Here is a 24,556-nt window from a genome sequence, read left to right on the forward strand (position 1 = left end):
GTCAGCCCCATGGTGACTTAACCACTTCTCTGGGAAGCCTCCTCCAGTTTTTGATAACTCTCCTGTTGAAGAAATATTTCCTAATATCCAATCTAAACCTTCCCTAGTGCAGCTTGAGGCCACTTCCTCTTGTCCTATCCCTTGTTACTTGGCAGAAGAGGCCGACACTCACTATGCTACATCTTCCTTTCAGATGGTTGCAGAGGGCAATAAGGTCTCCCGACAGCCTCATTTTCTTCAGACTAAACAGCCCAGCTGCTCCTCACAAGACTTTTTCTCTAGACCCTTTGTCAGCTCCATTGCTCTCCTCTGGACATGCTCTGGCACCTTAATGTCTTTCTTGTAGTGAAGGGCCCCAAACTGAATGCAGTATTCGAGGTGCAGCCTCACCAGTGCTGAGGACAGGGGGATGATCACTTCCCTGCTAGCCCTGCTAGCCACACCATTTTTGATGCAAGCCAGGATGCTATTAGCTGCCTTGCCCATCTGAGCACACTGCTGTCTCGTACTGACACCCCCAGGTCCTTTTCTGTTGGGTAGCTTTCCACTCACTTTTCCCCAGGCGTGTAGCATTGCACGGTGTTGTTGTGAATCAAAATGCAGGACCTGGTACTTGGCCCTGTTAAACCTCATACAGTTGGGCTTGGCCCATCGATCCAGGCTGTTCAGATTCCTCTGCAGAGCCTTTCTTCCCTCAAGCAGATCAACACTTCTGCCCAGCTTGGTTTATTTCTTCCCACAGATGCCATAAATGATAGAGCCACTATTATTGGCTTGATGGAAGAGGACAGAGAACCTTCTTAACTGTGCTAAGACATGCTGAATGATATTATGAAGTTATCAATCGAGATCTTTAAAAGAGAATAACTGTGACAGACCACCCTGATACCATAGAAGGATTCATAGATCTTTGGCTTAAGCACCAAGAGACCTCCCTTTTACAGTGCTAAGATGCACTGTGATTGGTGTGCAATGGATATGGCAAGGGTATTATTTTAGAAGTTTGGGAGAGGACTGCTGGTTGTAGAAATTCTAGTCACAACTAAAGAAGAAAGAGCAAGGTGATAATGGCTGTGAAGAGTGAACTGGATGAAGAAGAGAAAGGATTGCCTCCAGAAATGCTCTGATGTAAGATGTCTGCATTTAATTATGCTGAGGCAGAGCAGAAACTCTTTTCTCATCCTCATCTATGCACAGCACCTAAGCTTTGATCTGTAACCTGTTCAATGTCCTTGCAACAACTGCCTCCAAGAGAGTGCTGAAAAAAAAAAAACAGTGGGTACAGATGCTGTCCTGTGAGATACTGGAACGAGCCTGCAGAAGCTGCTCCTTTGATGCCTCCGGGACCTGCTCTTCTTATCAGTTAGCTAATTAAATAGGGATGAAGCAGAATACATCCATATTTGAGCTACTAAGGAATACTTGTTCTTTAAAATCCCACATATAGATATGTTCTTAGCACAGTTGCCCCATCTCAGCTCTAAAATGCTTATAGGCTTGTTTTCATCAATTTTAGGGAGAACATAGTGAGACTGAGAGAGGCTGACAAGTTTCACTAAAAAATCAAGAGGCTCCTCCTAGGTTGTGTTACATCACTGACCCTTGTGCTACATTCATTCTCCCCTAATTCTTAACAGTGGTTGAACAGTTTGGACTACTTTGGAGAGTCAGATGATCAGTGAAGTTGTACAGGTTATGCCTAATCAATGACCAAATATTTAAATTCAAGTTTTTCCCGTGTATCTGGGTCTTGTTTTGTGGCCCAGAAACTTCTTGGTTTCCAAAGGACCGAGAGCTTTCAGGCATGTCATGTAACATTGAGCAGTTCACAGGATCCGGCTGTGCATGCTGCTTGTTGTGTCTAGCTTTTAACTATGCTGTCACATTGCACTGTCTTTTTAGGTTTAACTGTAATAAATTGAAATGGTTTGCAAAACTGGTGTCATTTTTCAAGTCATGAAGGGTTTCCAGGAGTAATGAGAGTTTTGCTTGTTGTTACTTGTGTATGCTGTTATGGAACTGAGTCAGTACTGTTGGCAAACAAAGAATTATTTGAACTATATTAGCTGGAGGAAAGTGATTTAACCTTCAGGCTGCTTGCAACAACATTTATATTTGGTGTGAATTGCCTGGAGCTAAATCTCTTTCGTAAAGAGGATTATCATCAGGAATTTAGTCTCGCTATAAATGTGCCCATCTTTGAATCACAGGATTTTATTTCTTTGAGCTGTATTAGGATCTATAATGCTTGTACAAAGGATGGGTTATGACCTTCTTTTTATTTCTGTAGCTAAGTGTGAGAAGGGTTATCTTTGCCAGTTTTTTATTGTTGTTAGTTTGTTAGTGTTATTAAATAACTGTGGACATTTAGCAAACCATAAGGATCTTTTAATCCGTCCCTAGATCAGCCATTTTAACATCCTCTTTGCTTCACTTTCTGCTATCAGCAAAATCTTCCCTACCTCTTTCCAAATATTGTGTACTACACAAATCTTTATGTGCCTAAAGACCTTTGATAATATATTGCATAACTTCAGAGCATCCTTTTTTGGTACTATCTGCTTGTTCATTTATCAAAAATGCTGTGCAGCATTGAACTACAGCCCTTTTCTGTTCTGAGCCACTGTTATTTATTACTGAAAATGCAGACCATATTTTAAATATAAAGGCTCAAATCTAAGCTAATTCATGTTAATCCCAGTTGAAACATTGGTCATTGCAGGGGAACTACATTGATTGTGCGTTCAGAGCAGTAAATAAAAATCAATGGAGCTGAGTGACATAAGTTTCCTCCCAATGTTGCTGAGAAGCCAAGAGTTAAGTTACTGAGATGAAAGCCAAGTCACTAATTCAGCTATTGCTAGGCATGCATGGTGTGAGACTCTGCTCTGTGACTCTTAAGGCTACAGCATGCTCTATTACTTCCAGATGTCCTGGGGCTGAAAATAATCTTTGAAATCTCTGAAGCAGAGCCTGGTGCTCAACGAAACCTTGACATCCACATAAAGCATCTCAAATGACAGAGCATGCACAACTAATGCACCTGCATACACCTGAGATTTCACTGTGAATTGAAAGGCGCTGTTATGTCTCGTGTTTCTAGTGCCAGCACATAACTGAAACATGTAGATGCTTACTGCATTTTCCTTTAACTTTTTAATTTTTATACTTTAAGCATGGAATGGAGCATTCTGTTGCTCCAGGAATCAGAAGGTTGGCAAGTTGCCTTGCTTCAGGCTGGACTTTGCTCCACAGGAGGTGGTGTGCAGGTGTTGAGTTTTTAACACTATTCCTGCTTCCTCATGCATGTACATTCCTTCCTTGGATTATACTGATTTGCTTCAAACCATACAATTGCTGTATATGCATTAAAATTGGAGGAGAATGGCTTGTTGTTCAAGTATCTACCTCTACTGGTCAGCAAAGCGAAAAGATCATGTTGTTAAGAGCAACACAATCATAGTGGTGGGATTATTTACTTGCTCATGATTAATTTACAAGAAACTATATACAAATGCTTGCAGGCAAAGAACACATATTGGAAAGAATTGCTTTTGTGTATTGTAACTATGTGCATAGTTTGTAGAATGTCAGTCACGCATCCTGGTAAAGGGGTGGAATTATATGAAGGTACATTGTTAAGGCATCTCCAGCCTTCAGTCCATTTCAAAGTCATAAAATAATTAATAGATCGAGGACGCAAACTGACAATTTTGAAATATTCTGTGACCACTTCATATTGCTGCTTCTGACCTGAGCCATACAAGTTCTCTGAAGTGACAGAGGAATTTTTCTTTTTTCTGCATGTCCCAGGTTTGTTATGACTCCTCCTGAATTCTGATTAAAGAAAATTGTCTTATGTACAATTGGATATTTGCACCCGAGATTAAAAATCTGTATTTGGCAGGTGGCCAAAATTATTTTATCTTAAAGGACTCTTGCTGTCTGTAGCTTTGTTTCCAAAATGTTATATGAATAACATTACATTAATTGCAAATTTAGTCGAAGCTAGTTCATTACATTTAATATGATGTCTAAAAGACTAATGTGAAGAGTCTGACCCTCTTGTTTGCAAAAATTGTATCCCAGGGTAAATTGTGAAAATGCACCAGATGTAAGAAAACTCATCAAAAACAGACTAAGTAGAAAGATATACCGGAGATGCCATTTGTGAATCTAGATGTCTATTTACAGGCATACAATCCTTTGGTCTTGCACAAAACATTTTTCTTGGGTTTTGGTTTTTTTTTTACTGTTTGTGCTGTTGAGTTGAAAAGGCAAATATCTCAACAGATAAGCTTCTGAAATGGCAGCTGTCCTAGTTGAGTAGAGCATGAAAATCTTCATAGTGGGCCGAGCCATAGTGAAATCAGAATCATAAAATCACTATGTTGGAAAAGACTTTTGAGACCATCAAGCCCAACCATACCTGTCCACAACTAAGTAATGTCCGTAAGTGCCTCATCTGCCTGTCTTTTAAGCATCTCCAGGGACGGTGACTCAACCACCTCCCTGGGCAGCCTTTTCAGTGCTTGATAACCCTTTCTGTGAAGAAATTTTTCCTAATGTCAAATCTGAACCTGCCTTGGTGCAGCTTAAGGCCATTCCCTCTTGTCCTATCCCCTGTCACTTGGGAGAAGAGCCCAAAACCCACCTCTCTACAACTTCCTTTCAGCCAGTTGTAGACAGTAATAAGGTCTTCCCTCATCTTCCTTTTCTTCAGGCAAAACAGCCTCAGTTCTTTTAGCTGCTTCTCATAAGACTTGTTCCCCAGCCCCTTGCCCAGCTTCGTTGCCCTTCTCTGGACACGCTCCAGGACATCAACGTCTTTCTTGTAGTGAGGGGCCCAAGACTGAACACAGTATTTGAGATGTAGTCTCACCAGTGCTGAGTGCAGGGGCAGAATCACTCCCTGGTCCTGCTGGCCACACTGTTTCTTATACAGGCCAAGATGCTACTGACCTTCTTGGCCACTTATTAACCTGCTCCAGTGTACCCATCCTTCATTGCTTGTGGAGCATTTTGCCATCTTGTTTATCTTCCTGCAGCCATGGACCTGCTCTGGGCAGCAGCAGTAGCAGTTGCCAATGAGGTTGAGATATGCGTTTCCCTTCCCATTGCTGTGGCTCTAATAGCGGTCTGTCAGCATTGCACCATTGTAAGGTGAATGCAGATGTGGCATATTGAAGTATGAGGAAGATGAGGACAGTGTATCAGTTGTTTTATTAAATATGAGTCCAATTGTATCAGCTCTTTTTGAGGGGAATGGTCTGCTTTACTCTTCTGTCAGGAATATGAAGGTTTTATTTTGCAGGAGCAAAATATTAGGTTGGTGGCTTTGTTTGTAATGGAGCACTGTAGGTCATCCTTCATAACTGATCCAGAGAAGACTGTTACAGGCATCAGGAACAGAGCTTTAACCTTAAAGCAGCTTATGTACTTGTGCCTGCAGAGATGCTCAGTGTGATCCCTGGCTGGCTGTCCAGAAGGTGTTTATTTCACACTACGATTGGAGATGAGTCAGCATCAGTGAAATGTATACTGCTGCAAAGATGCTCTGTTCAGTAGTTCAGATGGCATCAGTGATCACTTTCCTGCTCTGATTAGTACGTAAACCATCAAAGTCCCCTGTAATTAATCATCTGAGCTGCACTTTAGGAAACCCATGTATGGGCTTTTCTCAACCATTCAGTGGCCTTCTCACCCTTAGTCAGTTAGAAGAGACAGGAACTCCAAGCTCTGAAACAGTCTTTGTTCTTCACCTCAATAAGGGTCAACTCACTGCAGCTGCTGACTATGATTCAGACTTCAAATAGTTTTCTCTTACCAGGTGCTTAATCTCTTGCAGCTTAATTGACTGGGAAATAGTTACTGCCCAGTATTGACTATTTATTCCTTAAAATGAAAAGCCAATTATAAGCCTCTACAGGAAGTAACTTTTTCTTCCTTTGACTGAGTGTAAAAAGTCAAAAAGGAATGCATGTAGTCCCTTGTATTTCGAAGTAGCCACCCAAAGAGTCAGGTTAACATGCATTACTTGGATCACACCTTTTGACCTGAGATATCCTCTGGTTCCTTAAAAACTCCAGGACTTCTTTAGTACTTTCCTTACAAAGGCCAAGTAAAATCAAATGTAACAGAGGAAAATAACTGTATTTTTATAAAATCACACTCTTAAAAATATAAAAAACAGAGATGGTTCTGAAAATAAAAGAAGTCAATATTCCTTGCCAAAGTTGAAGGGAAAACATCTTGGCAATCCTGAATGTAAGCTGGAATCTGCTTTTGAATTTGTAACCTAGTAAAGTCCTTTTAGAAATTTGTTTGGACAATGGAAATTCAGGCATCTGTCTGAACGTAGAAGATTGCAATATTGTGGCTTTTGTGTCGTGATCTCAAAACATCAATTTGTTTGTACACATTAAACAAATACGGATTTTCATTGCTGATAATTAGCATGGTATCAGATTGCTCCAAGATTATTGTATTTCATTCTAGGCTAATTTAGGAAAGGGAAAAGAAAAGTACTACAAGGAGAAATAAATATGATCCTGTAATAAGTGTAACCCATCTTGTTCCTCAAGGCTTTTTGTTGGAGGTGAGCCCTCGAGCAGCTGGATCCAACTCTGAAATTGGCCCTGTGAAGTCTGTGCTGCCTGACTTGGATTGCTTTATTATATAAAATAGAAAGGACATGTTTTTTCTTAACTTTTCATTTAACCCTATAAGGTTAAGCCAGTAATCAAGAGGAGCAGCAGATTGCCTTAGAAGTTCAGTTTTTCTGTGACTGTGTTTGGTGTCATCATACCAGAACAGTTCGGGAGATGCAGTTGTTTTCTTGGCTTTTTTAAGACAAATGTTTAAAATGTTCTCAGACTACATGGGGAAAAACTGTCAGTTATGTGTGTTAGCCCTTGCCAAAATGCTTAATGAAGTGACTGTACAGCTACTTTTAGGGACACTTTAAAGTACTGTGATTTTTTTAAGGGTTTTTTTTTCTTTATTTATTTTTTTTTCTTTTTTAATTATTCTACACGTGTAACATCTGGCCAAAATAAATGAAGCCTTATTTGGATAACTAAAATAGAGAATTCAAATGAAACAAGATAATAAGTTGATGTCCACATTCGGAAACCCTAAGTTATTTTTGCGGTGGTCTAAAACTATAATACCAAGGACTAATGCTTAGTAATGCAGGCTGGAAATGTTCTGTACTACTGAAGTGTGGGAAGGAAAGTAATTCCTCTTAAACACCGCTAATCTCCAAGTCTGTGGTGCAAAGTACTTTAGAAATGTACCGTTTTTCTAGCAGAATATTAGGTGAGGTTAGGTAGATACGATCTCCTCAATACCAGTTCAAAGCAAGTATTCAGTGACTGGAAGTCGATTTACATTTAATCTTTTCGTTTCCTTATGTTCAGTAGAATTCATATGGCTTCGAGTGATTAAGTATTTATCTCATTTTTTCTGCTTTGCTGGGCATGTGCTGTACCATTTTTTTTCAATTTTTTCGTCACTGCCATCTTCATCTGGCTAAACTGGCATTCACTTTTGGATGTGCACACTCTTTCCCACACTTCCAGATTCTGCAGGTTTGTGTCTTCTAATAGCACTGTTTTCCTGAATCTGAACTAGATGTAACATTTTATTCTAAATAAGTTAATTATCTAATATTTTAACCTGGTTGTTCAAACTCCCAAATGGCTCCTTGATAAGAACAGGTTTTTAATAGGCCTAGACGAGCCTGTTACATTCATTTAAATTGTGATCTAGGCCATATATGAAAGTAGGCTAATACCTGAATTCACCAAGCAAGAAAACCTGCAGCTATTTATTTCTAAAGCAGTGTCCTTCAGAAGTATTTCTACTTGATCCATTTTCTAAATTGGGTGGTACCCCTGATGGTTCATTATAGATAAAGACATTTGGGGATTTTCATTTGTTTCATGCTTGGTACTGCAGTCCCAGGTAGCCCAGGGAAAGAAGAACAATATTTTCCTGGGCTCGAGTCTTCAGGCTGGGCTGTGTCTGGGCTGTAGCCCATTAGAAATATGCATTCAATATTTCCATGTAGCAATACAGTGATTGTGAAAACCAGCAGATTGATAGGAATGAAAAGTCAGGTCCGGGTAGATGCATTGGCTGTAGATCCAGATAATGACAGCACATTAACACAGAGTGTGTCCTGCTTTTCAATGGGGTGAGTGGTAACACCTTGAGGATTGCAGCTCAGCTGAGCACATTCCTGAGTGTTTCAGTGAACAATGTACACCTTGTAAACATTGGTCTGTGATGTCTGTCTTAATTCACATAGCTATTGGTCAGTTTTCTGGAATAAGATACCTCATTCCATCCCGAGGAAGGCATGAGCTGGGGGACAATCAGTATTTGTCTCATGCAGTGAAGGGAATTTAGCTGACCATCATAGGTAGCCAGGGTTCTTGCAGCACTTTAAACTCTTTGCACTTGTTCGTCTGTGTTTTTACAAGCCAGTGACTCATATAAGCCTTTTATATGAATGCTTGCAGTTTTTGCTCCAAGTTAGGTGACTTCACTGTCCTTGAATGGTTTATTGGGTTTCAGAAATGCAAAGGGGTTAGAGAGAACAGGGAATCTTTGCAGACCGCAAAAAATGTAGCAAATGCTATATTTCTCTTTTGGTATATTTGCATTTTATTAGCATACAGTTGACTCATGTCACGTTGAGAAACTTGAAATGGGCAAGAAGAGAGTGGAGCTTTTGCAGGAAGATGACAGGTTTTTCTGAGGTACCTGAAGATTGTTGTCCAGGTTCTGGAGTACTTGATTGATAGTGTTCTAGAGTTATTGTTTGGTTTTGTTTCAAATTTAGTATTTTTTTCCTAAAACATGCATTTATATTTTTCATGAGCCTCTTCATTGCAGTGAAAGTGGTTTATGCATGCTGTGGTCTGCAGCACTTCGAAGTTGGGAGACAGTTTTTTTTCCCTCAGGTAGTCTAATAGAGAGAGGGACTGTTCTAGGAAGATTCCGTCCAGCATTGTTTGTGGTTTAATCAACTTGGAGTTTGAATCGGGATGGCTGGGGATGTGTAGGCTTGAAAACATTATACCTAATTAAAATACTTAACTGGGACACTTCATGTGGGAGTCTAGTCATCTCAGTCCTCTTATGGAGTCAATGGATCTCCAAAGGGCAGTTAAAGAAGCTAAACGCTCCAGAGGAAGCATGTGACGCCTGTGCTCCATAGCGTTAAGTGGGATGAATTTTTGCCTTAGCAGCCAATAATGAGTGATGGCCTACACACCGGAGCATGGTATTGCAGTCTTACAGAGCAATGGCATTGCACTGTGTCTTCTGTGATGAAGAGTTTTGTTCATGGATTTATTCCAAGGCACGACAATAGGAAAAGGCTAAGCACATAGCAAAGTGATGGCTGGCAAGAAATGAAACTGCTTGGCATGGTGGAATTCAAGTGGAAACTACAGTGTTTGTACCTACAGTGTTTGTGAGAGCTATTTCTACTTTATTTTGTAGGGATAACTGCATATCTTCATGGCACACTGAATGAGATAAATGCTCTTCAATACTGCAATGAGCATCTACTGCAAGGAGTTTTGGATAGCACAAGCTGTGTTCTGAACCGTGACTGCTGGGTGCAGCTATGGTGTAGTATGCAGGCGAGGACAGAGCTTTATGTTTTAAGCTTCTCTGATCAACCTTTTTAATTTTTGTGGTTTGTTTTCATAGTAAAAGCTTTTAAAATAATTATCTTTAAAATTGCTGTTGACTAATGTGAGCTGCCATAGCTGACTAGGAAAGGTTATCTCGGACTGTAGTTCCCAAATAACTGATCTATATCTTGACTGAAAAGCCCTTAAAGCTTTATTTCTGCATCTTCTCAGGTACCCTCTGCAGGAAGTTAAAGGAAGGACAGAACAAGAAAGCATCATGTCTTCAGTCTCAGCTTATTACAATGGAAAGACCGTACTTATCACAGGAGCTACAGGTTTTATGGGCAAAGTACTGGTGGAAAAGCTTCTGCGCTCCAGCCCTGAAGTGAAAGCAGTTTATATACTTGTCAGGCCAAAGGCTGGACAATCAATGCAAGAGAGAGTGGCCAACATGTTGAAATGCAAGGTAAGTTCCTGTATTTTATTCTGGAGTCTAATCCAAAATCCATTTACCTGGGTGAAGCAGAGGACTTCTGCTATACTCAATTCATGAATAACAGAATATCATCTTAGGCTGAAACCATTGTATTTTTTTGTCGTGTCTAAAAGAAACAAACTTATTGTATGTGAATGAACCTGGATTTGTCTGATTTAATAAGCATGCAGCGTTTTACACTGTAGTGATGCAATTGTTTTTCTTCCTTTTTGCATTGCTGTTTGGTTAGAACTGATTTTTTTCAAAAGCGTGTTACTTTAGCAAATATCCTTGTTGCAAGAGTAGCAGCATTTTTCTTTCATGAACTCTTTTCCTTTTTCCACTTCCAAAACTTCGTATTCAAACATTATCTCTTCAGTTGGCCGGCAGTGCTTAGTTGTGGTGGTAGCTCTAGGTGAGGTTCCCTAGCAGCTGTTTTATTATTGCAGCTGTACGAGATGTACCCTTTTTTTCCCTAGCATGTGTCAGCAGTTTTAGATGTGCCAACAGCAAATGGGACTTGATAACCTCTCCTTGAACCTTCACAGCCTGCTTCAATGTTTTTCATATGAACAAAAAAAGGAGGTGAGTCTCTAAGTTAGATTTTTGCAGCCTTGAGAAGAAAGAAAAACCTCTAGGGGTGTGCTTACATTTCATTCAGGTCTCCAAGGAAAAAGGTGGCTTTTTGAATCTGATCTTTTAAAGATAAAGAAAAAAATATTTCTTTAAGGCAGAAGCCCAACTCTTCAAAGGTTATTTCCATGTGAAAATGTTGACAGTTTTTGGGTATTTTTTTCCCTAGAAGTGAAACTGTTAATTCCAGTAACTGTTAATTTCATGGCAGATTAATAGGACAAGAAACATTAATATTTTGCAGCTTGTTTCCAGTTAAGTTTCCTGTACGAGGTCTGACAAAAAAGCCCGAGACTAACCATGTGGCTTGGGAGCAAAGCATAGGAGGGGAGAGACAAAGAAATGGTTATGGAGTGTGTTCTAACCTGTCACAGTGAGACAAGGCTCAACTTGATCACTTCACTCAGTGCAAGTGGACGTGTGTTCAAATATAGATGTTTCTTAGTTCGAAAATGTCAACATGCACCAACCCACAATGCTTTGTCTGTGAAGCAGTTTTTACTCATAACAACATCACCGTGCTTGAGCATCCACCCTGTTTGCCAGACCTGACTCCCTTTTCCCAAACACTGAGTTGGTGCTCGAAGGAACCCTTTTATTGTCGGTAGAAGATGTGAAAGCAAAAATGACAGATCCTCAACAGCCTTTCAGAAATTGCTATGTGGAGTTGCTTTGAATGTTGACAGCATTGTATGCAGCAGTGCGTCAACTCAGAAGGGAACTATTTTGAAGGCAATCATAGTGTATTCTCTCATTTTTTTTTTTAAATAAGAAGTGTTACAGGTATAGTCTCTTTTTTTTTTTTTTTGTCAGACCTTTTATGTCTATAAGTCATATAATCAGTCATTCACAATCTATATACTATGCTTTCATTTACAGTTGTGGTTTGCATCCTCCAGTTTAGGAAAGCCCTGAGCCATATAATAAATAAAAAATGCAGCAAAAGCTTATTCCGAGTCTTCAAGCAACATTTGCATTTCACATCCCTGATCATAATCGCTGATAAAGAATGCATATATTTTAGTGCACACAGGAAAATTCAGCATAAAATCCCTTCTCTTCCTTATGTGCACATATATAATTCCTGCTCTCTGCTGCGTATGTATTATTTTTGCCCATAAACTGTTGGATTTAATGCAATGCAGTATTTGTGTCTGATTTTAGGAGAAAGTACTTCATTTCTAATTTCATATTCTACTCTATGTGATTTTCTCTACTGATGAATCACACGTTCACTTTGAAAGTAACTCTTCTTTCATATTATGCCTTAACCCAGTATTATCCTCTGGAATGTCTAATTTTCACATATAGAAGAGAAGTTTCCCAGGAAGGAGGGACAGAAAAAAACAAGTTGCCAGATTCTAAATATTCTAAACAAATAGATAAAAATAGTATTTGGGATAAAATAAGATGAAAGCAGAGAAGTAAATTGGCAGGAATTAGTTGCAATGCTTAGGTTCTTAAGATAAGGTCGTCTGGGGACTCATGATTTTTGGTAGTAACAAACAATATTTTGAAAAAAAATGTGTATCATTTTTGATCTCTCTTCATATATGTCTGAAATTTTTGTCCTTTATATCTTTTTTCCTAACTTCGAGGTGTCACATTTGTCAATTGTTTTGTTCACAGTGTGTACATGGGGATATGCTGGAAGGTGACTAAGCTACAGAAGGGTGATGCGGTGTGAAAGGCAAAATAGTTTGTGCTTTTCAAATGTTTATTGCATGGATTTTTTGAAGTTCTGAGTTCAACATGGAGAGTAATATGTAAAAAATAATTTGGGCATAAATCAGAATACTTCCATTGTATTCTGGATTAGCTAAACAGATGGTATTGAAATGTAATACAATACTGGTTTTCCTCAGAGCTTGTAAAATTAGTTTTACATAAAGATGAATTATTGCATTAATATGAAACATATAATGAACAGATACTCAATTATGTCAGCATCAACTCCAAAATGAGCATTGAGGAATGTATGATGCGTGATGACCTTGCCTATTTATGAAAGGAGATGTTCTATTTTCCAGCAGTGAGTCCCTAAGGGAATCAAGCTATTACCCTGTGCTTAATGAAATGCCATGTCTGCATGGCACAGAGAGCAGCTGTTACACAGAAAAAACACATTTCAGTATCAGCTTCACCATAGATGTGGGTCACAGGGCAAAGCCTGACAGTGCTGTTTTGTTCGTTAGGTGGTAGGAGGTATAGATTTATCAGAGGTAGGAAATTGTTTCAAGTATTTTTTCTTGTTTGTTCCCTCTGTGTGCAGAAATAGGCAGGAATGCTTGGAGGGACTGTCTCGGATTCCCTGGAGAGCAGTTACTGGGCTAACGCTGAGTCACTGCTTGTAGCTTTTGCCTTGTCCAGGGGAGAGCAAAGATTTTTCCATGCCCTGTGTGCAGTGAACCAAGTCTGCTCGCTGCTGCCAGGTTGTTTCTCAGATCTATTTGTTCTGTGCTCCTAATTAGAAAGATCAGTCAAACAGAGGACTCTTGTTAATGTCTCTGAGAATTCAGAGAGAAAACAGGGAGGCTGTGAGGCTGCTGAAAATGGGGAGCAGATATTTCTGTGTGCAACCAGAAATACTGTAAAGTGCTACTGCTTTTTTTTGTATTTACCTTATGCTGCCAAAAATTACAGTGGATAGTACAGATAGACCTTCTCTCTTTTGTCTCTTCCCTGCAAAGCTTTTTCTGGAACTACATACTTTGAGTGGGCTGACTGCTGAAAACTGAGCACAAGTTCAGCATTGCCAGGCACCTTTGCCTCTTCACTATTTCCTAGTGAAGTGGCCTACATTTATCAGCAAGTATACAGCAAGACCCTGTTAGCCCTATGGATTTTGGCTTAACAAAATCATGCCAGATTTCTCTTTCTGTATCTCCCTTGACTATCTCTTTCTCCATTCCCTTGCTCATGCATCTTGCTCATTACCATAAGCAGTAAAGGTTCTTCATGGAAAACCAATGCAGTGTCACTCCCTCTAGAACAGTGTCCCCTAAATCTGCTGCAGTCACTGTCATGGTGAATGAATCAGTACTTGGATCAGAGTAAAGAGGGTTTTTAGTTGATGGAACAGGATCCTACTCGCTCAGTAGGAAGTGTGGAGGCTGCTAATTGGAGTGAAAGAACACTGAAGATGTTTTCTGGTTTATTATTTATTTAGCTGTGCCTCGCTTTGGTCAGTAGATTATCGGACATAACTCTGGTATTTGTGTACCAAAGGAACAAATCTGTCATTTTAGCAAAAACTTGTTTCTTACATGACCCCATGATTTGTACACCAAGTGGTAGAAAGGCACTAACCTATCTCAAGGCTGTTAATATAACTAACATGAATGCAGGCAAGGGAAAGGTCTCAAACCGTTCTGTTCCTTTTTGCTGCGCTAACACCATCTGTTGCCTTGTTCCATTTAATTTCTTTCTTTTCTCCAACTTGTGTTTCTATCTGAAGAAGGCTGGTGAGGTTTTGCTTTATATGTTAGCAGCTAATAGCCTTCTTCCTACAGCAGAAGGAAAGGCCAATGAGACTGGTAGTGCTTCCAGCAAGATAACCTTTGACACCGGACAAAAAAGAAGCCACCATTAGACCTGAGATGAAGACTGATTCACATGTCCCAGATGCCCCTGGTGTTACTTTCCACTGTTTGACATTTGCAGCCCTGCTGCTGCTCCCTGGCTCCAGGCTCTACTGGAACATGGGCCTCTGGAACAAGTTATGTGCATTGGCATTGACTTTTCTGGTTGCTGGGCCAAAGCTGCAGCCTTGTATGGTGCCTTTGATAGACATCCAATGCAAGCACAGATCTTTGACCATAAAGCCTTTCAGTCTGAATAAAAAGCCTGATAAGGTCATGACCAGAAACAGAAGTAGCTTAGGGTGATCAGAGAGCCCATGGGAGTGAATCCACACCATGACTTTTTAATTATAAAAGGAATTATGCCTGATTTAAAGCCCAAACCCTTGTGTCTGTTGAATTCATAATTTCTGCTCTATCAAGATAAGTGGACAATGTTTTCCTGCTTATATCGTATTTTCCAAAATGTATTAATCTTCAGTGAGCATTTAGGAGCGTGGAAGAGGAGTTTGTAGGGCCTATTTAAGACATTCTGGAAAAAGAGGTCTTTTGTCTTTCATTTAAATGTTACTTTTAATTTTTTTGTGGTCTTTTGTTGAAAAGGTAGTTTATTGGTGACTGTCTGTTAAACTTCACCAAGGTGGTTCTCTACTCCTCAGTCTTAATGGTGTTGCAGAACAGAAGAGATTAAGCATGAGAACTGCCCATCCTGTTCTCTCTTCTCTACAGTGCCCGAAAGTTATGCGGAACTAATATATTTTGCAGAACAAGCTCTAAACTCTTCCTGCTTCCTTTGGCCAGTTAAATTGACCGTTTCTCTCTTGCTTTCTGCCTGTGTCACAATATCATGTAAACATCCCTTTGGCCTTAGTAATTCTACGTTCCACACCAGCATTAATATGAAGAGTCTGAAATGTACTGTTCTCCAGTTTCAGGGGTGAATAAAGTCTCCTTCTTGTCTTCTACTTAAGATCAGTCTTTGATACTGTCACTGTATAGTAACTATTCCCAGGAAATTTAATCTCTTTGATTAATCATAATAAAACCTTTGCAGTGTCTTTTGTTATTTTTTAAAAAAATTGATTCACTGCAGCTAGTTTTTCATAAGCTTTAAAATGCATATCTCTTTCCTTTCAAACTTCTTTTCACACTCCTCTACACTCCTCTTTCTGCACCATTTTGCAGGGTCACAGAACCACAGAGGCTGGCAGGGAACCCTGGATATTGTCTAGTCCAGCCTCCTGCTCAGAGCAGGTCAAATAGAGCCAGTTGTCTAGGACCGTGTCCAGCTGGGTTTTGAATCCCTGTGGAGGGAGACTCCACAAGTTATCTGAGCACGTGTGCCAGTGCTCCATCACTCTCACAGCAGAAAATTGTTTTCTTATATTCAGGCAGAATTTCATGTATTTCATTTCTTTGCCCATTGTCTCTTGTCCAGTCAGTGGATACACCTGAGAAAAGCCTAGCTCCACCTTCTTCTTTACCCACCACTATCAGGTATTTATAAACATTGGTAAGATTCCCCTGAGCTTTTTCTTCTGCAGTCTGAACAGTCCCAGCTCTCTTAACCTTTCCTCATAGGACAGGTGCTCCAGTCTCTTCACCATCTTTGTGGCCCCTCACTGTACCTGCACTGGTACATCCATCTCGCTCTTGTGCTGGGGATCCTGCAACTGGACATAGCTCTCCACGTGTGGCCTCACCAGTGCAAAGTCGCAGGGTTTTAATAATTTGGGAAGTGCTGCTGGCAGCTTCAGTGTTGTCCTAATCAGTTCTGAAGTGCCTCCCTAGGAGGAGAAGATCTCCATCCATTAAATCTGACTTGCAGAGCACTCTTAACAGTAGCAACAGAAGCAGAAAGAGACTGTCACCAGGAGTTTCAGAGAATCTTGTATGAATTATGCCAAGATGGAGATAATTTTTTTATATTTGTGTGCATTAGAATCACAAATAAGTTATGCAGGTCACAAAGACATTTCCCACTGGGATAAGCCGGGTCCGTAATTACATGGTGTCTCTTTGGGGTCTAGGACAACTCTCCGTGGGCAGCTCTCCAAGGGACAACTCTCTGCAGGGAAAATTCTCCATGGGGACAACTCTAAACCCTAAGCTCAAGTCTGACACTAATTGTAATCCTAACCTAATCATAACCCTAACTCTGACTCCAACCCAAAGCATAACCCTAAGCCTTACCCTAACTGCTTGCTGTGGGCAGTTATCCCTGCAAAGAGTTGTCCATGTGGAGGTTTATCCTTGCAGAGAGTTGTCCCCGCAGAGAATTGTCCTGCAGAGACTTGACTGCAGAGAGTTGTCACTTCATATCCCTTTGTACCTTTACTCAGGCACTGGTCACTTAGAGATGCAGTTCTCGGTTGTTATCAAAATAGTTCCTGCTAATGTTGTCCCCTAAAATCAGAACTCACAATTACTTGAAGGTCTAGGAAGGATTATGACCTAATTGTGTGATGCATTGTGTTTCAGCAATGCAGATGAAATACAGACAAGTCTTGAGGTCAGCCCTTTGTCTCCTAGTCATAAGCTCTTCTAGGTGGTACAGAATACAAACATCAGTTTTGACACTGTCAAAGAGAGTTCACAGCTTAGGGCACCAGCTTTGCTAACTGTCTTCGGTACTTCAGCTCCTAGAGGTATTTGCATTAGTAAAGTCATCTTGTGTTTCTTTTTTTTATAGGCTGTAGTTTTAAATTTATTCCAGTTATACATTATTTTCAGTAGTTGCACAATAAATCACAATAAAGTTAACATTGTTTAATTAACATAAATTGCTAAATAAAAAAAAGACAGTGAGAAACTAAACAGTAGAATCAAGGCAAATTATTCTCATGAGTTATTTTTTGAAAGCAAAAATGCTTCACAATTCATTTAAAGAGCTTTTGTCTTTCGTTTAGTGAATTAGAATGTTTTGTTGTCAAAATAGTCAGTTTCCTTTGCTTTCAGTCAAAGCAGCTGTTACACGTGTTGATGTGGCCTGTCCACTGAGACCAGCAGCATGACAGTAACACTGATATTTGTCTAGGTGTTTAGGCACTTGTAAGACTCACTCAGCATGAAGCACGGTGGCCCACCATCACTGTTTGACCAGAGGCCACCTGCCTGGTGATAGCAGACATGTAAGCAGAGCACTACTTGTCTGCCTTGCTGTGCAGGAACTCCCTTTCTCTTAACAGCTTCTTATCACAAGGTGCAAGGTGATCTTTGCCAGGTGCACGCAGAGAAAATACTTCTTGTGCAAAGGGTCTAGCAAGATCTCTTTCTGGCACTCAGCTTTCTATACGCCTACTTGCTTGGCTGCAATAGCAGGGGAGTTAATGGTTTCTGTCTTACGTGTCATTATTCTACACAAATATCCACCACCTACAGAATGATTTGTAAAAGCTGGCCTTCATTTTTATCTTTACGTTTTAGATTCATGCAACTTTTCCTTGATCTGGACTGGAATCCCAATAAATCATAAGATTTTAAAAGGGTCTTTTGGTTGGTTAGGTTTTTTATTTAAAATTACTTCATGATGTTAAGGAGATCATAATCTAAACAGCAGCATTCCAGGGGAAAATACAGATTCTCAAATCTAAATGTTCCAGAAAAATCCCTCTAGCCAGTTGTATTGTAATTCCTGTGTTGATAATGCAATAAAGACAAAAAAGAAGCTGAAAAGAGAGGAGAAATCTCTCAGTTGCACATTAGATAACTAAGAAGAGACTTATGCACAAGTTTAAATATAAATGTTCAAGTATTCTGCTAAATCTGTAAAGATATCATGGATAATTTTATGCAGTTCTTTGAGAGGTCAGGGACCTCGTTTTAGCCAGGGAAAATTATGGAGAATGCATTATGGAGAATGTTTCTTATGCAGTAAACAAAAAACTGTGCTCTGCCGTCCAATTAATATGTACACATTTGTATACACATGAATGCACACATATGCATAAAGATACTCTCTTTCAAGCTAGCCATTTCTGGTTTATTTAATGGAAGATATGCCAAGAGATTTGTGTGTTAATGATGGTGTCTGCAGTGAGGATTTCTGCCAACTGATAAATGACAAAATAAAGAAAGGTTCTACTCTTGAAGCAAATAAACAGACAGTATGTTTAGAATTACACAACTTTAAAAATGCTCAAAAATAAGGTTTTCTCATGTCAGAAACAGCCTAGAGTTTGCAGTCAGACTGCATTTCTACTGTAAGTAAAATGAAATGCATTTCTGATTCTCCATAAACAGTGGTATTTTGGGACACTTGTAGCCTGTATCTACCTCATGGTATTTTTTATTTAGCATGCAAGAGTGTCTTACAGAAGAAAGAGGGAATCTTATCAGGGAGTTAGCAAACCAGCATTGCAGTTGTGTCACAACTTTAAAGGATCTTCATAACATTGCTTGAATTTGCATTTGGCCTACGCGCTTTCTGGTTTGCAGCCAACACCCAGTTCCTGAAATCAATGGAATTTCTCTTGCTATTTTCATTTAAATTTAGTTAGTATCTTGTAAAGGGTGGATTTCAAAGAGATGGCCCCAATTAAGTAACTTACAGTTGTCCTTTCAATTATATGTCAGTGTGTTGCCACTTTCTTCTTATTCTATATAGTTTGTTTCTTATAGCAAAAATACATGTATGAATGTTATTTTACTGCCAATATTTTCAACTTCAGACAACAGCAATTTAACCATAGTAAGAAGTGCTTGATACAGGAATGCAGATGCAGTTAATCTATATTTGGGAAACCGATACTGTCTGACTCCAGCCTAAAATTTGGATAAGCAAGACAGTTTACAGGTTTGAAAGCTACCAAAAGCAACAACTAACAGTTTTATTGTTAGTGCTCAATGTCTTCCACTTCTTTTGCCCATGTGATTACATGTGGCAAACTTGACCCTGTGTGTGAAGCTGGAAATGGAAGTAGCATCATAGAATCATAGAATGGTTTGCGTTGGAAGGGACCTATAAAGGTCGTCTAGTCTAGCCACCTTCTAATGAGCAGAGACATCTTCGACTAGATCAGGTTGCTCAGAGCCCTGTTCAGCCTGACTTGAATGTTTCCAGGGACGGAGCATCTATGAGTAAAGATGAGATTTTAGATTCTCTAATCCACAAAATTCACTTTTACGCTAGTCAGAGATGTCTCCATCAAGAAATTCATCCCTTTTGAGATGTCAGTCTCCTTGCCAGCAGAAAGCTTTCAGCATTGCCACCACTGCTTTCTGCATGACCTAAGTGGTAAAAGTAAGGAAGTGAGAAAACATGCATTAGAGGTATAGAAGAAACATGATGCAGAGGAGTGTGATGGTAAAGAGTTCAGCATGGTATCTTCAAAGAGGACATGTAAAGTACAAAGAGAAGATGACCACAGCTCCACTCCACATACTCGAGAATTTACATCAGTAACAGAAATCAGAGCTGTTTCCCAGCAGCTTTTGCTGGCATCAAGACCATGGAGCAACATCATTAGAAAAGTCCTGTTGAGCTTCCTTTGTAAACCTCTGCTTTCTGCTGTATCCCAGTTTTGCTCAGGCACACAGGAAGGCTGAGCTTTTAGGCAGCTGCACAGCATGCCTTGTTTTCACAATTTTAGCAAGTGACCCATTCACCAACAAGGCCTTCAGCAAACATGTTTTTAAACAATGACTGTCATTTTGCTGGAGCTCGTGACTTGGCTCCTGACGTGTGCTAGTAGGCACTATTCCTTTTTGGGGTGATACAATTCAGAACTACTCTGGACACTGCCAGAGCTGCTTGTGTACCAAAGCTCGTATGGAAGCTTGGGTTCTTTGCTTTGGACTGAGGCTGAACAAGGACATGTAACCTCATGCAACCTCTGTTGGGAACACCTTGGCCTGCAAATCATAGTTAGGGATGGAGGCTTATCTTTTTCTTAAATGGGTCAGTAATGGAGCTACCAGTCAGCATCCATGGAGTAGGATGGTCATTGGTCATTGTACAAAATGTAAAGTGAAGACATGTTTCATCCTTCATGTCTGATTTCATTCCATTCTATCCTAAGCTGCTGCTCCCAGTTTTTCTTAAAGAAGGCGTTTCTGTTTTCCTAAATTTAACCCTGGCATTCCTTACCTGCACTTTTCCTTATGTGGCAGCTGACTATGATTGAATGATGGAAGCTAAACCCAATTTTACATCAACAAAACATTGCAGTTTTAAGGAGAAAGCCTAGATATAGTGAGACAGAGTCTTTAGTCTTCTATTTTGACTTTCCAGTCAAAACCTTCAGACCAGATCACTGGATAATGCTTTCTACAAAAAAAAGGTTGTTAAAATATTGTGGAGTTGAGGGGCAGGGGGAGCAGAATATTCTGAGCCTTAGGACCCCTAAAAGAAAGCTCCCACTGTTGACACAGTGATACATCTTCATAGGCACAGTCCAGAGCATTCGATCTTCTAGGCATGCTGCCTGCAAAGAAGAGTTGCTGACTTATGCTTCATCCTTCTCCCAGTCCCTGGTATGAAACCATGACTGGAGGAGTGAGAACAAATGCAGGGTATCCCTGCGTATCAGAATGCCATGATTGTCCAAAGGTGCTCTTAAGGTCATTCGTACAGGTACTGACTGCTGCAGTGTGCACCAAACAATTGACCCCAAAATTGATTCTACAGAACATCAGAGTGCTTAAAAGTTGACGGAAGGTCACCTTTGACTGCAGTTTACCCTAGCATATCCAGCTTATTGTTTTTATTTCATTTACCATACCCATTAGGACTGTGAAATATATTAGGGAGAATGCTTTAAAACAGTGTGAAGTTCTAACTCGCATCGTTGCATACACAAATCAAAATGTCTGAATTGTGCCAAGCAACCCAAGTGTGAGAATTGTTTTTTTGTAATTTTCTAGGGGCTTGTATTAGGCCTTTTGTTTTCTTTCAAGGGAGCCAGGGGTGGTGGTGTTTTTAGTGTTAGCCTCTCGTAAATTAATTTTGCTTCTTGAAAGAAAAGCTGCTGTGGCAAAGCTACTCTTCTGTTTGTAGTCAAATGTGAGTAATGGTGTACTTATGAACAGCAACTGGTTGACTGTAGGCAAACATTCAGGCTAAGCTGGTCTAATTTGGCAGAGGGGAACCTGTTAATTCTATGAAGATGGTTGATTCACTGCCACAGTGTCTACTGTGGAGGTGGCTTTCCAGGCTGTTGTTTGTGACCAGAGTTGTTTTTGACATAGAGTTGGTATAGGGAAAGGGTTACTGGTCTAGCTAAGTGGTTTTAAAATCAAGACATGCCTTATGCACTCCGTTGAAAATTCTCATTAGACTGATTTTTAAGCCTATATTTGCTTAGTTACTATAATGTTCCACTCAAAAATCCCAGCTCTGAGATGACTGCTTCGAAAGTGTACTTCAGGTATTCAAAGTTTTCCTACATCACGATACTTAGCACTGTGCTATGCTAGGTGGGACTTTGTCAGTTTGACCAGGTTTCATGCATCTCTGTTCTTGCCTGGCTGTCATAGCTTGTGAGGGGGAGACTGAGATGGAATTAGGTGATTCCCCATGCTTTTATTGACTTATGTGTTTATGTCACCTTAACCACAGAAAGTTAAAATACCTGGAAATCTGCAGCAAGCAAAGTGATAGTGGCTTCTAACCTATAGCTTACTGGGGTTACTGGCATGGGTTGTGCTGGTGGAGGCTGCGATGCTGTGGTACCTGAAGAAGAGTCTGGGTATTGCAATGACAAATATTTTACAAGCCTTGCAGTATTCATTTTCTTTGAAGAAAGTTTATATGCCTTTATTGGTGTGTCAGTTTTGTGCTGTAGTTTGGGTCTGTTTTATCCTAAAATCAAGGAGCTTGTGTTGAAGCAGGTGCCACTGAAGAGTTAACAGAATCTTGTCTTGCTACAAACTGAAATGGGTGAGTTTTGCCAAGTGTATGGCTCATTACTTAAGGACGTGATTTAGATAAGAGAGAAAATTTAGAATTATCTCCTTCTCATACGTTAAGCTTTAGGATAATCGCAGGATTAAGTAAATAGTTTGCCTGTCATTTCCTAAAATATCCTAGCTGGCATTTGGTGGGCAGTGGTGTTGGAAGAGTTCAGATGTGCCAAAAAGGAAATTGGAAGGGTCAAAAGCTTGAGTTTGGAGAACCAGTAACTTTTTTAATGTTAAGTGCAGTGAGGAAAAATCAGAATTGGAAAACCAGCTGTTGCCAGTGCTAATCTGCTCCCACAATGGCAGTACACTGAAACGCTTAAAGGAGCACAGAATTACAAAAACATAGAACTGGAGGATAGCAGAGAGACAGAGGATGCACCACAGACAATTAACAAAGGATAGAGGCTCTTGACTGAGACCAAGGCAGCTGTATGCCTCAATGCATAGCACGTTGTACCTATAATATTGTGGAAAAAAGTTCGGTCACTAGAATGGCAGAATTTGCCAAGAATCTGTGGTCATCATTTTTTCTACACTTATGCTGGCAGTGTGCAGTTGAGAACAGAAGTTAATAATTCTAGTTACTTTCATTTGTTCATGTCTGATTGCACCGAGATTTAGATTAAGGCAGGGATTGAGTTTGATGCGCTTTTTTCCAAATGGGACTTCTGGGCACTGTTGCAATACAAATAGAAAATTATAATAACAAAAACAAACAACAGCATGTTGCTTGTTTAAAAATCAAACAAACCTTTGATACTAGCTAACTGTGTGTGTATATCTGATCTGTGTTTTCTTCTCATCTCTCTTGCCTCTCTGCTAGTTGTCTCCTTCTGTTGCCATCTTGTCTTAAAAGTGGGGTTCTAGAGCTTAGTTTAGGGGCAAGATCTCTTATTTTAGTTTTGTAAAACCCTAAATGACATTTTCAAGCCTTCATACTATTGCCATGCTGAGCAAAACAGGAACTTTAATCTGGTTCCAAGCTGGGCATTACAAGGAATTACAATTGTATAATACTACAAGTATTGCATAAATATAAGCAAACTGTTTATGGTGAACAGTCAGTATCTTCCTAATAAGGATGAAAAAAAAATCCTCCTGTCCTCTCCAGTGTTTTTTAGCAAATAAAACGTGGATAAGAACAAGCAAAATGCATTTTTGTATTGAATTACTTGCTTTGGTAGAACACCAACACCAAGGCCCTAGAAAGAGGGGGAGAATGGGTGAGGACAACCAAAATATTTTGAGATGACCTCTTCTAAAATTACAATTCCCATTTTTGGTTCAGAAGGATAATTTAATTTTGAAAATTACTTAAGAATTTTGTTTTTAAAATGGTGGAACCTAGAGGTCAAAATTACAGGAAAGATTTCTAGTCAGTGAACTCTGAGAATGCACAATAGGGTGGAAGTAGGGTCACAAAAGGTTTTACCATACTACTTTCTTCAGTGGCTGCCCCTGAGTGTTTCACAAGACCAGATGAATACAGCTGTACTGCTTCTGGCAGTAGATGTGTACCCACACCCAAGGAATTAGCCACCTGAATAATTTGAGCGGGAAAAACACCTTTATATGTATATCTCTGTTTGTGGAGATTGTTTGATTAAGGGAGATGTCTTTTAAAAAGTCTGCTCCGTTACCTAGTCTGTTGTATCCATGCTTGAAGGCACATTGCCTCCATGTTGTATGTAAGTAGTTCCCAATCTGCTGTCCTTGCTATGATCTCCAGGAGATTCTCTGTATTGAAAGTGTGTTTGTGTGTGTATTTTGCAGCAAATTTAATTGCCACCAGGGCAAAGAGAATATGAAAATCTGTGTATTTCATTTATTTGAGAAGCCACCAGACTTTCTAGGTTCTAGAGGACACTTATGGCTGGAGAAAGGCTAATATTGCACCCATCATCAGAAAGATCAAGAGGGACAGTTCAGGTGGCTATAGACCAGGTGTATTCACTTCCGTCCCTGGAAAAATCACAGAGTGGCTTTTCCTGGAGCACATTTCTGGTTATGTGAAGGAGAAGGTGACTGAGAATAGTCAGCGTGGATTTACCCTTGCTGTCCTTGCCTTGACCAACCTGATCGTGTTCTGTGATAAAATGGCTCAGTCTGTGGCTGAAGGGAAAGCCATGGATACCATTTACCTTCTCATTAGCAAAACTTTCTGGATAGTCTCCAACAGTGTGTCAGCATCCAGACTGGGATGTTACAGTCAGGATGGGGAAAAGAAACCTCGCAGGGCAGTCAGACTGTAAAGGTTTTATCGGTCATGCTCTCCCTTGAGGCCAGTTATAAACATAATTCTCTGGAGGTTT

The 24,556-nt window shown here is 39.9% G+C and overlaps 1 protein-coding gene across 7 annotated transcripts in view; it reads left to right on the plus strand.

Annotated features, from left to right (window-relative positions):
* The window catches only part of FAR2 (fatty acyl-CoA reductase 2), a 147,687-nt gene that overhangs the window by 59,287 nt on the left and 63,844 nt on the right, over positions 1 to 24,556 (plus strand). For 6 of the 7 annotated variants that reach the window (XM_054072717.1, XM_054072697.1, XM_054072658.1 and 3 more), the window contains exon 2: positions 9,885 to 10,119. In XM_054072717.1, coding sequence (XP_053928692.1) covers positions 9,931 to 10,119 — 189 coding nt within the window. In that variant the 5' untranslated portion in view covers positions 9,885 to 9,930. Of the gene's footprint in view, positions 1 to 9,531; positions 9,660 to 9,884; positions 10,120 to 24,556 lie in introns of those variants that run through there. The other variant, XM_054072677.1, reaches the window with a different exon arrangement.

This window comes from Cuculus canorus, chromosome 1 (assembly GCF_017976375.1).
Source record: "Cuculus canorus isolate bCucCan1 chromosome 1, bCucCan1.pri, whole genome shotgun sequence".
NCBI lineage: Eukaryota > Metazoa > Chordata > Aves > Cuculiformes > Cuculidae > Cuculus > Cuculus canorus.